This window comes from Apus apus, chromosome 15 (assembly GCF_020740795.1).
Source record: "Apus apus isolate bApuApu2 chromosome 15, bApuApu2.pri.cur, whole genome shotgun sequence".
Classification (NCBI taxonomy): Eukaryota; Metazoa; Chordata; class Aves; order Apodiformes; family Apodidae; genus Apus; species Apus apus.
Window position 1 is genome coordinate 3,413,083 of NC_067296.1, and position 16,087 is coordinate 3,429,169.

At 39.8% G+C, this 16,087-nt stretch overlaps 1 protein-coding gene across 4 annotated transcripts in view; it reads left to right on the forward strand.

Moving 5' to 3' along the window:
• PTPRT (protein tyrosine phosphatase receptor type T) overlaps positions 1-16,087 on the forward strand; it is a 435,474-nt gene that overhangs the window by 155,011 nt on the left and 264,376 nt on the right. For all 4 annotated transcript variants that reach the window (XM_051633170.1, XM_051633173.1, XM_051633172.1 and 1 more), the window contains exon 3: positions 11,536-11,807. In XM_051633170.1, coding sequence (XP_051489130.1) covers positions 11,536-11,807 — 272 coding nt within the window. The remainder of the gene's footprint in view (positions 1-11,535; positions 11,808-16,087) is intronic.

The following is a 16,087-nucleotide window of genomic DNA, read 5'->3' on the forward strand; positions in this document are numbered from 1 at the left end:
ATGTGTTTTCTGTCACAGATATAAAAGGTAATAATTCCTCTGCATTTTCCAAGAAAATACTACATATACAAGACATATGCTAGTTTTACACACTTTGCAGAGATCATAATTGTTGGCTAGTAATGTAGCATGCCTACTAAGGAGCTATTAAAATCTAGCTGACGTGTAAACTCCTTCTAATGCTCTAGAATGATGTAATAAAAATGTTCAGCTATTTGTCTTTAATTAAGCAAAGAGTCCAATAGATTAAAAATGTGCTTGAACTACACAGAGTTCAGCACTTACTAGTAAAGTAATATTTTCACCAAAATACTTCTGGCAACTGCCTTGCTGATGTCAAAGGTGATTCTAGAGTGTCTTTCAGAAAGTTCTCATTGGTTCACCCTTTAGGGTTCAACTGGCTCAGCAATTTAGATTGTATGTCAGTTTTAATTAGACAAGACAGCAAGATGATAAGTGTGGCTTATTAACTTATCAAGAGCAAGAAGCTAGAAACACAGCTGGCTCAGCTGATGTTCTCATGAGGCACTGGAGACACACAGTAGGCTTTGAGTGTTGCAGACCCTTAGAGCCAGACTAGTGCCTGAGAACCTTAAGTGACACCAGGGTAACCACCTGATAATATTCAATCTCAGTGGCCTTGAACAGTCAAATTAAAACAAGTTAAATTGAGCCTTATTATTAACCTTGAGCCATCCATTCATCCATGGACCTCTCACGAGTGAGGCTGTACCCAGCAGGTGTCTGCTGCATGCCTGGAAGGGAGAGGAAGGCATGATGGAGTTTGTAGTCTGTGTCCTTCATCTTTTCAAATGAGTGTAGAGGAGACAATTAGGTAAAAATGAGACAAACCAGAATTGGGAAACAATGTCAACATGCAATAAAAGTGGAGAACAAAAGGTACCCTGAAAAAGGACTGGGTCTGGTTTTAATATCTGAATTAAACACCCATTGTATCTGGGTAATACAAAATACTTGTATGCAGAAAAGTCTGAGGTTAAATCTGTGATTGGGGGGGGTTGTGTTTATTGTCTATTACATAGATTAGACATGGGAAATACAGCTCTTGAAAACAAATTTTAATTCAAATTTTGTGCATGTCCTGTATATTTAGGTGGATCAAAGCACGTTTCTGTTGGGAGTGTTGGTACTGAGAGGCAGCAGGGCTTCTGACCTTAGTCTTGCTGCCCCTTCCAAGGAGGAACTGATGTTGCAGTAGCTGAGATGGTGTTTAATTACTTCTAGTCACCAGCATAAAACTTTCTTCCCTTGAATCTGTATCTACCAGATTGGAGATATTTATTATTTTTTTTTTAGCCCTTGGATTTTTACATGATACTGAAATTTATCTTTAAAATAAGTACCATATTTGAAACCAAAGCTGAGGCATGAATAGTAAGTAGCAATTACCTTTTCAGAAGAGTCTTTACTGACCACTACCTATGAACTCCTTTATTGCTGGTATTTCACTTCTTTAGCATCTGATTATAAATTATGTTCGGAACACAAGTAGTTGGATATCTTTAATTTGGAAATTAGATGTGTGTATTTTCTTTTTCCAAGGGGTGTATAGAGAGGCTGCTGACTGAAATGCTGCCATTTCCAGGAGAGAGGCAGACATTTGGCAGCAGTTGATGACCAGGTTAAATCAGGTGAGGAAGGCATTTGGTATTCTGCTGAATCCTGAGCCTTCTTGAACAGCATTTGTGAGAGGCTTTGGAAAGATATTTTCTAACATATCTACAACTCATTCCTGTGGGTTTTCTCCTTTGAGGCTCAGCTGTAATAAAGCCCCTAGGTGCTAAGAATAAGATTTTCAATATCTGTAAATGAAGATATTATGTTGAGTTATGGCTATTCCTCCTGTTTTGTTTATTTGCCCATCTAATAACCTAAACTTTATTAAGTGTTTAAATCAATTGCCTACATTTTACCAAAGTGTTAAGACAGTGTTTGATAAGATGAATAGTTACCAGGCTACTGGAATTAAAAAGGAACAAAACCTGTTCAGTTTTCAGGATTTAGTGTACATTTTCATCAGTTTTAATAAATGAGAATATAATGAAGCAAGTATAGTTAAAGTCATAGACAGTTCTTGTCTATTGTTTATAGAGAATTATATGCTTATTATTGCAAAATTCCTTTACCTGATAGACAGGAATAGTTCCATTGCTAATGGTCTCTTCAATTCACTTCCAAACAATTCATACCATGTTTATAAATATATAAGGACATAAATATATAAGAAATAAAGACACTCTCGAAGTATATTACAGAAGTGACCTTGGCACCATGGAATGCTGGCAATGAATCTACAGTTTTTTTCACTGTTGAGATTTATAGAATTGTTTCTGATTCTGCAGCAGACCCCACTTTTTGTTTCCTGGTGACACTAGGTTTGCAACTGTGGCAACAGGTCTTTTGTTAAAGAAACGCTTAGGAAATGTGGGAAGAAAATTCTAGAAGTAACTGTGGGGCCTAGAGATAAGCATGAGAGATGCAGAACAGTTGCCAGATGGCCGTGACTTCAGAGCAACGGCTCTCTGAGATTTCATGAACAATTATTCCTGCTTTCTAACTCAAACTTTGAGTTTGTTGGTGAAGAGGAAAAGGCGATTTGACCGCTGATTTTATTAATATTGTATGATATCATATTACAGAATAGTTTGATTTGGAAGGGACCTTGAAGATCATCTAGTCCCAACCCCCTGCATGGGCAGGGACACCTCCCACCAGCCCAGGCTGCTCCAAGCCCCATCCAACCTGCCCTTCAACACTGCCAGGGATGGGGCAGCCACAGCTTCCCTGGGCAACCTGGGCCAGGGTCTCCCCACCCTCACAGCAAAGAATTTCTTCCTAATGTCTAAATTAAATCTCCCTTCTTCCAGTTTTAATCCATTAACCCTTGTCATATGGCTACATGCCCATGTAAATAGTCCTTCCCCAGCTTTCTTGTAGGCCCCCTTCCTTCCAGCACCATCAGCTGTAAACGTTCTTCAACTGATTTCTAAGAAGGGAAAGACTGTGCTCTGGAGATGCTGGTGGGAAGTTACACAGATATCATCATCTTCCACCAAAGAAATGAGAAGTTTTATCATGAATCTTTGTGATTAACTGTGCAGCCCCTGTTACAGACTAGAGTTGCTAGATGTCAGTGCTTACAGGACCTGTCTGATCCAATGTTTAGAGCATGTTGGGGCATCTTGAAGTGCAGTTACTTCTCACTTCCGTGTTTGTGTCTACAGTGTTGTGTATTGACTTTTATATGCTGATTTTTCACTCTGAATCTAACAGATTGGATACTGGATACTGGAGACCACTCTGGGCTGTAGCTAAATCCAGAAGCTGGCAAAAGAGAAAAGGCTGGTTCTGTCTTTGAGTTTTTTCATACCTTATTTCAGTCAGTTGTCTTGCAGTGCCAGCATTTCCAGCTCAATGATCATGCCTAGCTGAGAAATTGGGACAATGAGAAGTCCATCCTGTGCTTAAAAATTTCCTCTTGTCTCTACAGTGTTGGATGCTATCCCTCTCCTAAGAGCTCCTTTCCATTGCTGTTTTTACAAGAGTTCTGCCTTCGCATTGAATTTAGATTTTCTTCAGGCCGATGAAAACAATCCTCATTTGTCACTGAGAAAAGCAGGAAGTCAGAGCTTGAATCCTGCATGTTTAGCTTTGTATTGCAAATATGTGAATGTCTATAATAGGCTGGCCTTGGTAAATGCCACAGAATCATGTGACCAAGTGTTATACATATAGGGTACGTTGTAAGAAGAATGCTTTTAAAAATGGGACAGAGAATAAACTATTTTCCTTTGTTTTCCCTAAGGTTAAAAGAGCATCCCTTTAATAAATAGGGTCCTTCCCTATGCATGAAGTGACAAATGCAGCATATAAAAGTAACGCTGGGGAAATAAAGTTTAGGTAGGTCATAAAACATTCTGCTGGGACAGCTATAACCCAGACTGGTCCACAAAACTTCTGGACCCTGAATCCCAACTCTTAAAGTGACCATCTGTCTGCTGTTAAGAGAGCTGGGGCTCTGAAACTTTTGACATTGCACTTAATCTCCAAATCCCTGTTTCACAACCTCTTGCAGAACTTTCATGACCCACCTTAAAGCCTTTTGTTACTTAGGCCCTTTTTGGCTTCCCATCTGTGTTTGGTAGTTGAAGAGGACTTGCTGACTGACCCACTAGCATTTCAAGAGGCAATCCAATAAAATGGGATTTATTTATTTTTTCTTTGTAATCCATGATATATTTTCATCTTTTTTCTTCTGCCCGGGGTACTTTAATGTTACCTATGTTGGATGGTAGTAGTAGTTGATGTTGCTTCTTTCAGCATTTACTTCAGGATGGGAATAAAGGGAAGCTGTCCTTTGGCTGGAGGCCATTCCTGGCTGGTTTGGATCTTTCAGTGCCTGTGGATCACCATTATTCAGACCTTGGAAAACATTTGTAAAAGGAATGCAGTTTGAGAACACCTGTGATTTATTGGTAACAGTGTTTGGGAGGCACTGAAAATACCAGCAGTCATTTGTGGCACAATTGGTGAAATCATTGCAGGAGTCTGCAGTTGGTAATTATGAAATTGTGGGAAAACTGGTTTCTCCCAGCATGATTTGCTTTTTACAAAGCAGAGAGTACAAGTTTACCTCCTTCCAAAGACATTTGGAAATTTGCAAACCAGGCCCATTTTTGTAACACCCCAAGTCTTTCAGGGGAGATTGGTAAAGCATTTATGCCACAATATTATCTTTCATTGGTAGAGCATTTATGCCACAATAGTCAATTTCTTTCAATAATTACAGCAAATATTTGCCATCACTGGAGTAGTATGGGATCCATCTTGTTCCCAGTGGAGACTTTTTCTTACAAAAAGAACTCAGACAACATAGTTCTTTCCATGACATTAATTTCCAGAAGTAAAGCTCTTTACAAATAGTAGCTGTCTCTAAAAAAAAAAAACTTTTTCTATTACCTGACAATTTCCCAAGTGAATGAATTATCCTCATGAATTAGACTGAAATCAACTTGCAGTTTATATTCGTATTTATCTGTGAATCAAAGTATTTTTATTTCAGTGGTAGATTAATTCAGCATGACCCTTGTTTGAGAAATAAAACCCATGGGCCTGATTTTGTCCTAATACTTGAAGAAGGGATAGAAGCTAGGAGATACGTCTTGTTTAATTTTGAGCTTGTACAAATGTTGTCTGAGTACATAAGTCAGAGGGAAGAGATTTCTGAGCCTTGTGCAGTTGTTATATACGAGTATGAAGAGTAGGGATATAAAAATGTGGGAAGTGTGAAGCAGGTAGGTAATAATAACTTTTCATCAAATAAGAGCTAAAAAATGAAGTGGCAGTAGCTTAAAGCAAGTGGATGAAAATATTTATTTTCCCCAGCAAAACATATAATTAAACTGTAGAACTTGTTGTCAGGGTCTTGTTGACTGACTCAACAAAAATTATGGGAGGAAGATCAGTCTGTGGCTAATCAATGACAAGGGTAGCTGCAGCTTTTGACTTGAAAAATTTTAATATAACTGACTGTGAGAAGCTTGAAATAATAAATTCTGTTTCACAGTACCCTGATTCTAATGTTCTGCTTTAAAAGGCTACTTTGTCACCTCTGGAAACCAGGTGTAGAGGTAGATGGACTCTCCTTTGTGTGGTATTCTTCCACACAGACTGTGTAGCAGGTTTTTTTGGTGTATTAGGGATTCATGGTAGTTGACTTTTCTTCTCATGCAGCATTTAAAACTGCAAGGTTGAGGACTTAGTCACTGCCATAGGTTAAAATGACTGTCGTAAAATCTCTTTCACTATTCTAATAAGCATCCTTCTTAGAACGTGTTGGTTTTGTATCCAGTTAGAACAGCTTAATGTTCACTATATTTTTAGTTTAAACATCAAGTTATCAGAGCTCTCTTGGTGCTGTAGTTGAACTGCAGAAGAGAAAGTGCTGTGCAGCTGCTGCTGTCCGAGGCAGGACAGAGCTCCTCACATTTCTAAGTTGAGGGTGTTATGGTCTGGGTGTGTGGTGGCAGTTAGATGGGTCCAAGCTGCCTGGATGGCAGCTGCTGATGGTAGCTCTTGTTTGCAGGTGACATCAAGTTGTGGGGAACAATTAAACCAATTTTGAGGTAAAGACACAATTTAGAGGGATGGATACAGGCTGGAGGAATGGGCTGATAGGAGCAGTATGAAATTTCACAGGGGCAAATACAATACCTGCATGGAGACTGACTGGCTGGAGAGCAGCTCTGCTGAACAGGACCTGAGGGTTGTGGCAGTCAGCAAGCTGAATGGGAGCCTCTCCTGTGCTCTGGCAATGAAGGTGACTGGTGGTAGCCTGGCTTGTTCTGAGGGGGTCATAGCCAGTAGGCAAACAGAAGTGGTTGCCCTTTGATTGCCGCTCAATGGATTGCATTGAGCATACTGTGCCCAATTTTGGGTGTCATAATATTAAAGACATGGATGAACTAGAGGAAGTTCCACAAAGGCCACCAAATCTGTGAGCCTGGAGCACTTGCTGTGTAAGAAGAAGCAGAGAAGTTATCAGGGATTGTTCAGCTGGGGGCAGGGGGGGTTTTGAGAGACCTAGCAGTGGTCCCCAAATATCTACAAGGAGGTTATCAGGAGCACCAAGTTGGATCTTTTCTGAAGGAGAGGAGACAAATGATACAAATAGAAATGAGAGCTTTTGGACTGAATCTAAGGAGAAAATAAGGGGGCGGTCAAGCAGTGGATCAGGTTTCCCAGAGGGGTTGGTCAATTCTCCTGAGAGGTTTGTAAGATGCAGTAGTAGGTCAAAGCTTGTTGCTTTGTTCTACCTTGGCAAGGACAGATGTCAAATAACCTCTGAGGTAGAGTTGTTCTCTGGAAAGAAGTAAAACTGTCTAAAACATGTTCAAGCACCTGATGGAGCTGCTGGAAAATCCATTCCTTTATTTTGGGAGTGAGTTTGCTCTTTAAAAGAACATTCTCTACCTGATTGTGGTTTTCAAAGTTTTTGAAGTCTCATTTTGCATTTAAGCATTTTGACAGCTTTCTTTTCAAGTTTACATTCAGACTTCAATGGTTGCTGTAATTTCCCTTTTAAACAGCACTGTACATCAAAGCCATGAGTGAAACAGCATCAACTGAGGTCTGTCTGGTGATCACGAGGGGTTCTCAGTGCCTCATTTTTTTCAGCTGTCGTTTGTCAGAACACACTCATGTAATCTTAATGAACAATGTGCAAAGCCATTAAAAACTCAATTACGGCTTTCTTTTTACTGCAGACGTGAGAAAATGCAATCATAAAGTGCTGATGTGTAAACACAATAGCCACCATCTGCTACAGAGTAGCATTTCAGCTCCAAAAAGAGCATATATGTTGCAAATGCATCAATAATAGGACGCTTATCAAAGCATCATTATGCACCAAGCAGGGGAAAAATTGAAATTTATGGCCAGCTAGAGAGCACTTCATGGTTTAATTCCCCAGTTTTCAGTGGTATGTTTAATGACTATGCCAGAGTGTCATTTTATGTTCCTGTTGTTTGAACAGATTTTTAAAAATGAACTTATTTACCAGCCTTGCATCCTCCTTGTTTCTGAGTGATCTGAACAGAACACACCCATTTCTGGTTATTCAGGCCAAAAACCCAGCAAGATATTAATTAATCTGATCTGTTGATCCAAGAACACTACATTTAATTGACCTGGTCATCACTTTTTCAGTTCAGTGTTGTCTTTATGACATTTGGACTTTCTCAATGGTGGTAAACGCAACAATGAGGCTAAATGATTTTTTTTCCCCCTACTATGATTTTTCAAATTTGGGTATTCAATGGTCTCAATAAGTTTTTCCAAGATACCTTTTGTTTTATTCAGATTCTTGCCTGGAGAGCTTGAAGTGGCTTTCAGTCATCCACTGATCAGCAATTTCCACCTGTGACATGTTAATTCATTCCCTAGTTCTATATATGAGTGGGAAATGACAAGTGGTTTGTTGTTGCCAGACCAGATTGTCTCTTTTATTTGTACATATAGGCCTACAAATTGAGAATATGTCCCATCAGCTTCAATTCTGTGCTCAGTCTCAAGAAGGCTGTCAGACTCTGAATCACAATATGTCAATTTTTATTAAGGATACTAAGGGAAACCACACTTGCTCTTAAAAGGCTGTTTTGATTTTTCTTTTTTCCCCCTGGTAGAAGCAATTTTCATGATCTCTCACCTCTAAGAGATGTACCCTGCCCAGACAAGCTTCACTGGGCATGGACATTTATAACAAGACAGTACATCGCAGTTGTTGGTCTTGGAACATGTGGAACAACCTTTGGAAGGTCCCTGGGGACAGGATACCCATTCAAGTTCTGTGAAAAGAGCAGTGAGAACATGTACAGACAGGTGTAGTTGGGGGCCAGTATAATTTAGTCACAATTGAATTCTGTAAATCGACATAATTTTGTACCCAACGTCGACTGCAGTCTTGAGGAGATGAAGTTCACACCCCATGTGATGGTCAGGCTTGAGCTGTTGTGCCCTGTGCCTCGAGTAGCCAGGGGAAGGGTTTGTCCTGGAAGCTGCCACACATAGTGTCTGCAGAAGTAAGGAATGTGGTAGAGTTAGTAGGTGACAAACTAGATTTAAACAAGGTGTGAGCATTTTTCTCTGGCAGAGATGGCACTGTAAGTGCAAATTTCCACATCAACTTGCACTGTCATATAAAATAATAACTCTTATCAGGAATTTACAGGAGACACATTTTTATGGTATTTTCTCTTCCTGTACCTCTAGCCATGCTGTATTAAAAAAAAAAAATCAGCTATAAATAAGAAACTAGGAATATTTTGCATATGACAATTGTATGTAAAGCTATTTAGTAACTAAGATTGGTTATTTTATTAAGTGCTTTTTGGTGGTTGGATATTTTACTTGTTCATGTTGTCAGTCACTAGATTCAAGCTCCATGCTCTCTCTAGAATTCTCAGCTGTTGCACAAAAGGCTATTGTCACACCACAAATATCTTGTGATTCATTTTTTTTGTGAGTAGGAAAAAATAAAATTATAATAATTGCTTAGAACTTTTTAGAAAACCTGATGCTTTTCTCCCAGAGGAAATCTCATTATTTTTATCCATGGATCTGTAACAGTGAGGTACTGTTGAACTGTTTCTAGCTTTGAAACACCTCCTCTAGTGCAGTTCAAGACTGTATTGTGTTAGACACTGTACAGCTTCAGAGTAGTTGTTTAGGGTAGGAATTCATGTATTATCCAAATGAAATAAAACAGAGGAAGATGCCCAGGAGTGAAATGATGAGCCCATCAATGATGGTGCAATAATGAGCTTTCCTGGTTTCTCCACTGTAGCAGGCACTTGGGCCAAAACCTTGTGGACGCACAGGTGCTTTATTTTCTTTACTCAGTGTTTTAATTGTCTGTGCCATCATCCTTAAAGATGTAGAACTTGTTTTCCTTGTATCTTGGACTGTTAACATGGCCTGTAAAAGCTGCAGGCAGTGCAGTTCTCAGCAGCTGCTATACTCCTCTGGAATATACTACTGTTACTCAGCATTTTTACAGTGGTTTTCCCCTAGATTCTCAGTAGAAGAGTGATTCTTAAGACTCTTCTGGCTTTATTTGTAAGGGAAGAAAAGGCAGACTATGTGAACTGACAGAGATCATGGAAGTGAGGGTCATAACTAATCTTGGAAACCAGGCTGGAGGGTTTCCAACCTGCTGTCTCGACCCTCAGGCTGTGCTGTCACTTTAAGCCTGTTGCCAACTTATTATCATAAATGATAATAAACAATCCTGGGTCATAGAAACAGAAGCCAAATCTCAGTTTCTCAAGACTTCAGTATGTTTGGGTGGATTTTCAAGAACACTTTACAGGGAGTACTGGATGAGGGGAATTTTGTGCAAAATTAGATCATCAGCAAACATTTTTCAGGATCCTATCCTATGGGCTCTGATATTAGAGAGAAATTGAAAATTTGGATTCAGCTCTTATCCTTCTCCAAGTCCTTGCTGTGAATCTGGAATTTCTTTATCTGGGGCCATTTTTTATTTTCAGCAAATCAAAATGAAGGATAGGATTTCCAGACAGCATCTTGTCTATACGTTTTCATATTTCTTAGTACAGCCTCTTCCCTGGCTGTGTTTGCATTGTGCTTGAATTTTCCAAGGTCTTCAGAATGTGTGACATTGGCTTTTTTTTTTTGAAAGATTTACTTCCTTCTGCATTTGTGCTCTTCAGTCCTTCACAAAATGCATATATATCATATAAAACACGGCGTGGGGGGGAACCACGACACGTTTTGTGGGTATCTGTTGATATGCATTTAGAATATATGGTGGCTGAGTGCACAGAATTGATGAAAATGTTTCTTTGGCTCATCTGAGTGTCACACTGCTATGGCGTGGAGTGGGGAAAGTCAATAGGTTAGAAGTGAGGCAAGGCTTTTCAAACTCAATCTTCTGTGAACTGCAAGAGGCCAGCAGAGAAATACATTTGTAGCATGTCTTGGCAGCAGCATCAGAGTTGAGAGTGTCAAGAGAGCTGCATTTGATTAAAAATTACCATGCCTGGCTGCTGACACACAAATTTCTCCCCTCCTTGATCTCAGTGTTTTCTGCAGCTTTTTCTGAGTGTGAGTGTCTGCACACACAGAAGGGTGATCCTTTAAACAGAATGGAATCAAATAACTCTTGTAATGTTTTCCCTTATTGCTAACATTTGTCACCTTGATGCATCTGTGAAGAGATGAGTTGAGACACAATGTGCTGTAAGATAACTGTTTGATGAATCAAAATGCAAGTGCAACATGAAGTTCCTTGCTTAATATGATTCAAGCTTCCAGGTTAACAAACTCATAAATCGTAAATTGTTTTAGTATATATTTCCCTCCCTAAATTCAGCCTGTCCTTCCCTCCTAGAAGAATAACTGTCTTGGTTGCGTTATTTCTAGTCGAGATGTTGCTGTTCTGCTAACAGGACTAATTAACTTAGGCTTTAAAAATTGGGGTTTTCGTAACATGTTATCACCTTCAAAAGTTGATAGTGCCAAGATGCAGGGCTCACAGGACTGTGGTACCAAGTGGGTAGAGGCCATTTAGGCATCAGCAGAGAACGTGGTCCATTCTTGTAGCTTTTCATATCCAATGTGCCTTTGCTGGACTGTATGACATAGAAAAGACTTCTTGCTACTTGAAATGTGAATTTGCTTTTGTTTTGAGTGACTGTTTTATCACAAGGTTATAAAGTAAAAGCAAAACAGTATTTTGATTTTTAAGCTACCTAATTAAAGTGTTTCTAGTTGCTCCCAAATCTATTTGTGTGTATATCCTGCAGTTTTATTTTCTTTCCCTTACCTAACAATTAGCATAAAATAACTGGATTGAGTTCTTCAGATGAATGTTTTGTTTTCTGGCTTCTAATCGTTGACTTTTTAAAAGGAAGAGTTTTTACTGAAAAAGCCCAGTAAAACCACCCTTCCTTCTCTTTTTGCTTTCCTTTTCTGTTTGTTTTCCTCTCACAGGCTCCTTCATGATGGTGAACAGCTCTGGGCGGGCATCTGGGCAGAAAGCTCACCTGCTGCTGCCCACGCTGAAGGAGAACGACACGCACTGCATCGACTTCCACTACTACTTGTCCAGCAGAGACCGCTCCAGTCCTGGCTCTCTGAACGTCTACGTGAAGGTGAATGGAGGACCACAGGGCAATCCCATATGGAACGTCTCAGGAGTTGTGACGGAAGGATGGGTGAAAGCAGAACTTGCCATCAGTACCTTCTGGCCGCATTTTTATCAGGTATGAGTTTGTAATACTTCTCACTGCTTTTCCTTTGACGGTTTGAGTTGAGAGCAGAACCTTGAAGATGATCAGGCTGAGAGAGTTGGGGCTATTCAGTCTGGAGAAGAGAAAGCTTTGGGGAGACCTTACAGTGGCCTTCCAATACCTGAAGGGGCTACAGGAAAGCTGGGAAAGGACTTTTCAGTAGAGAGGGCAGTGATAGGACAAGCGGCAATGGTTTTAGACTGGAAGAGGGGAGATTTAGGTTGGATGTCAGGAAGAAATTCATCACCATAAGGGTAGAAAGGCACTGGAATAGGTTGCCTAGGAAGGTTGTGGATGCCCCATCCCTGGAGGTGTTCAAGGGCAGGTTGGATGAGGCTTGTGCAGCCTAGTCTAGTGGGAGGTGTCCCTGCTCATAGCAGGGAGGTTGGAAGCTGGTGATCTTTAAGGTCCCTTCCAACATTAACCATTCTATGATTTGATTAGGTGTGAGCTAAGCTTTTGTTAGCAATAGCTCTCTGAAAAATCAAATGTCCCCCTAGCTTCTTCATATCAGAATGAATTGACGTAGAGCAATTTCATAGCAAAAGGGTTAGACAGGCATCTTGGAGTATTTCTTGCCACTTCACCTTCTTTCTTTAGTCGTTGTCAGGTCACAGAGTGATGGAGAGAGTCCTGGGAGTCAAATTATTGGCAAGTTAAGACCCACTTGTTTATAATTGAATTGGTGCATAAACAGAATTGTAATGGCACTTTCCATAGCACTATGTAAATGTAAATACAGCTGGGTGTCTAGATGTGTAACTGTATCTCTGCGTCAGTTTGTCTGAACTATTTTTGGCCCTTGGTTCAATAAGAAGGAATATTTGTTTACTCAGCTTTGCAGCTGGACTTGTCCTGTGCTTCTATGGAGTGCATAAGCTACTACTAAAACCTTGTACCACATCTCTTCACCACATCCTCTCTTTCTCCTCTTTAACTCTGCTTGTGACGTAGGCTCTTGTTCTGTTACATCTATTTTTTAAAACAAGCACAAAGCTGAGGGATGTACTGGGTAAGTTGTTTTTTGGTTAGATTAATTTTACAGCTACTTGTTAGTTGTCCATTTCAAACTTCAGGTGGCAACTTTGCAGTCATTGTTTAGTTCTAATTAGGTAAGGTTGCACACAATGGATTCGGATAGTTTTTAGGTGCTGAAGGTGTGTTTTTGTCTTCTTTTCTATTTAAGAGAAAAAAAGAAAAGCATGGGAGGTAATTGCACCCTAAACCTTGCTGGAAATGCTGATATAGATAATGATACTAACAAAAGACATGAGTGAGATAGCAATTATGCCAGAAGAAACTATGGGAAGGCAGGAAACAGTCTGGATAGAAGCTGCAGGTAGAAAAGCTTTTTTTTTTTTTTTGAGTTTTATTTTGTCTTGTAATGACTGGGTAGGATGTCTATAAAATCTGAGCTGCAGTAGACTGATTAAAGTCTGAAAAAGAGTTGGGGATATCAGCAGAATACATAGAGCATGCTGTGCTGGCCACGAGGAAGGGATAAAGAGATGCAAATGTGTGGGAAGTGGTGTTTTAAGGGCTTAGCACAATTTATCACTTGTTCTGAAGTCATATTGAAGTGCTTATGCTTCTTTCATATGAACCAGGAACGTGGTGGGTGGGGGAGACTTTGCTTCATAGTAAGTGCTCCACAGAGATAACAGAAATGATCTTTCACCCAGATAATCAGAGCTTGAAAAACCTGGAAAAGACAGTCTGATCTCACATTGAGAGAGATCCTACTCTTAGATATACCAAGAGCAGACTTCCTGAGCCTGCCTTCCTTCTTTTGCAAGTCCTTTGGCAGGTCAAGTTTGCTTTTCCTGAGGGAAAAAAAAAGAATTTTTCACTAACAAGAATTTTTCACTGCAGCACAAAAAAGAACAGATTGGAAGGCAGCACTAACTGCCTAGTTCCTTCCTAGGAAATGCAAGGGTTTTCTTTTTCTCTTGCTGATGCCCAGGATGATGTTCCCTCCTGCTTGTATTTGTATTCTTATTCCTCAAGTGTGGCTTTTACACTTTGAGATCCCTTCCACTGTTTTGGGGGATCTCATAGGCTGATCAGTCCCTGATTTTATCAAGCAGCTGAGCTGCAATCCTGTAAGTTTCTATATTTAGTCAAAGTTGGAAAGAAAAAATAAAAAAAAGATAACAGGACTTAGACAAAAGTATAATTTGGCAACCTAAAGGAACAGGCTGAAGGAGTCCAGAGGTGGCAGGATGACAAAAGCTTGGCTGTACTGTTGCCTAGGCAGTGTCTAATTTCCCACTCACAATCCAGGATGTCAGCTGTAAATCAAAATTGCCTTTCTGGAGAAGTCTTTGTATGCAAGAGGCCTGAAAGCATGTTTTATATTTGAAAAGCACCAAGTAACATGTGGCAAAACAGTATATTTTCTAAATAATGAAATCTTTGTCAGGCAAAATGTGGGTTATTCTCTTAGCACACAGAAACCCCAGCACCTTGAAGTGAGCATCAAGAATTCAGTCAGGCAAAAAATCTGAAACGATCTGTCCTGGGTCTGAGGACTCAACAAGTACTTTGAGCTTTGGAGATGTGACTAGTGGAAAACTGGTAACCAAGCCCAATTGCCAGAGGTCCTGTTTTAGATCTGGCAGTTCTGTGCCATCCAAGTCCTCTGGCTCCAAAAGCATTCTGCTGAGACAGAAACATGGGGATGGTGGAGATTCACAGTGTCTACCCCAGAGTTACATGTCCTTGGATTCCCAGGCTGCAAGTGCTTTTCGTGTAGCAAGGAAAAGCTGTAATAGTTCTTGGAGAAAGGTAGTACATGTACTCTTGAATTACTACTTGCCGTAAGGATGAACTTGGTCCCAGAATACACTGAGGGCAGCACTAGAGTCTGCCAGGAAGAGGTGGTTTTTTTGATGTATAGCAAGGAACATTATTGATCCAGGCCTGAAGAAAACTCCTGTACTGCAGCAGAGGAGCCAGGCTATATTGCTAACACAGACATTGTTGGGATACAGCAGCAGTGAAATGTAGCATTGTTTATTGGTAAGGAAACATTAAACGAGTTGGTATTTGCAGTTCTCGGGAGCATTTAAGAATGCTTTTAAGAGCAAAGCTTTGCATTTTGTCATCTAAATTAATTTCAGAGAGTGTAAAGCATTGTTAAATGCCTTTGTCTCAACCGTGTGTAGTGCAATGAAGTTAAAAGGATATGAGAGACATTTGGTGTGATATTTGCAGAGAAAGGGCCCCATAAACATGGATTCCTGCCTTTTCCTCATGTTGGGTCTCAGTTCCCTGTTTTCTGCAAGCTGGGTGTCTCTGTGCTTCTCACTTTGATAGGGTTAAGATGCTGCAAAATACAGGAAAAAAGACAGCAATGTGGAAGTTTGAACAGGGAAAAAGAAAATGTGAAAGGGAACAAGGACAAAAAACCCCAATGTTGTATGAATTTGGAAGAATAGCCCACTCCCTTCAGTGGATCCTGCACCAATATCCAGGGGTTTTTAGGAGCTGACTACATCTTTACTGTCTTAAGTTATATTGTGCTGTATTAAAGAATCTGTATCTGCCAGTAATTAAGAGAAGACAATTCTCTGTGTATTGGTGCTTACTTTGCCATGTACCAGTAGCTAACGTCAGTGCCTTGGAGAAGTTCTTGGCTTGTAGGAAATTGAGGAGTCCATTGTGACTTCCAGCTTCTCACAAATGCAAAACTACAATAAGATTTTGTAGCTGTAATGTTGCAGTTTAATTCAAATCTGAAGGGAGTCTCAGTAGTTGCTTTTATGACCTTTCCAGTAGGTATAATTTTTATCATGAGTGACATTTAATTGCTAGAGTAAATAATAATTTCTATACTAAGAACTTGAATTATACTCTTATTTTATAAGGTTCCTAAAAAGCCTATCAAGCATTTTTATAACACAAGCCTCTTGTTGCTGTTTTTTTATTTACTCTTCCACAGACTTGTTTCCTCTTATTACTCCATGGGCAGCCTATTATTTTTTCCATCTTCCTCTGGAGTAGAACTTAGTTTCTACATATTATTAGTACTTGAGCTTTCCTTAGTTTACATTTGTCCCTGTTATTTCTTGTGTTCTACCTCTCTTTATCATGTCTTTTCTACTCGATGTGTTTCAGAAGATCTCACACTTGGATGCGTTTTGAATTGAGGGAGCGGATCTTAAGAAGTCATGGAAACATGACTAGAAACTATGTTCTGGAAGCCCAAATGCAAAGCAAAATGATTAACAGCAATTCTGTACTTGCAAAGC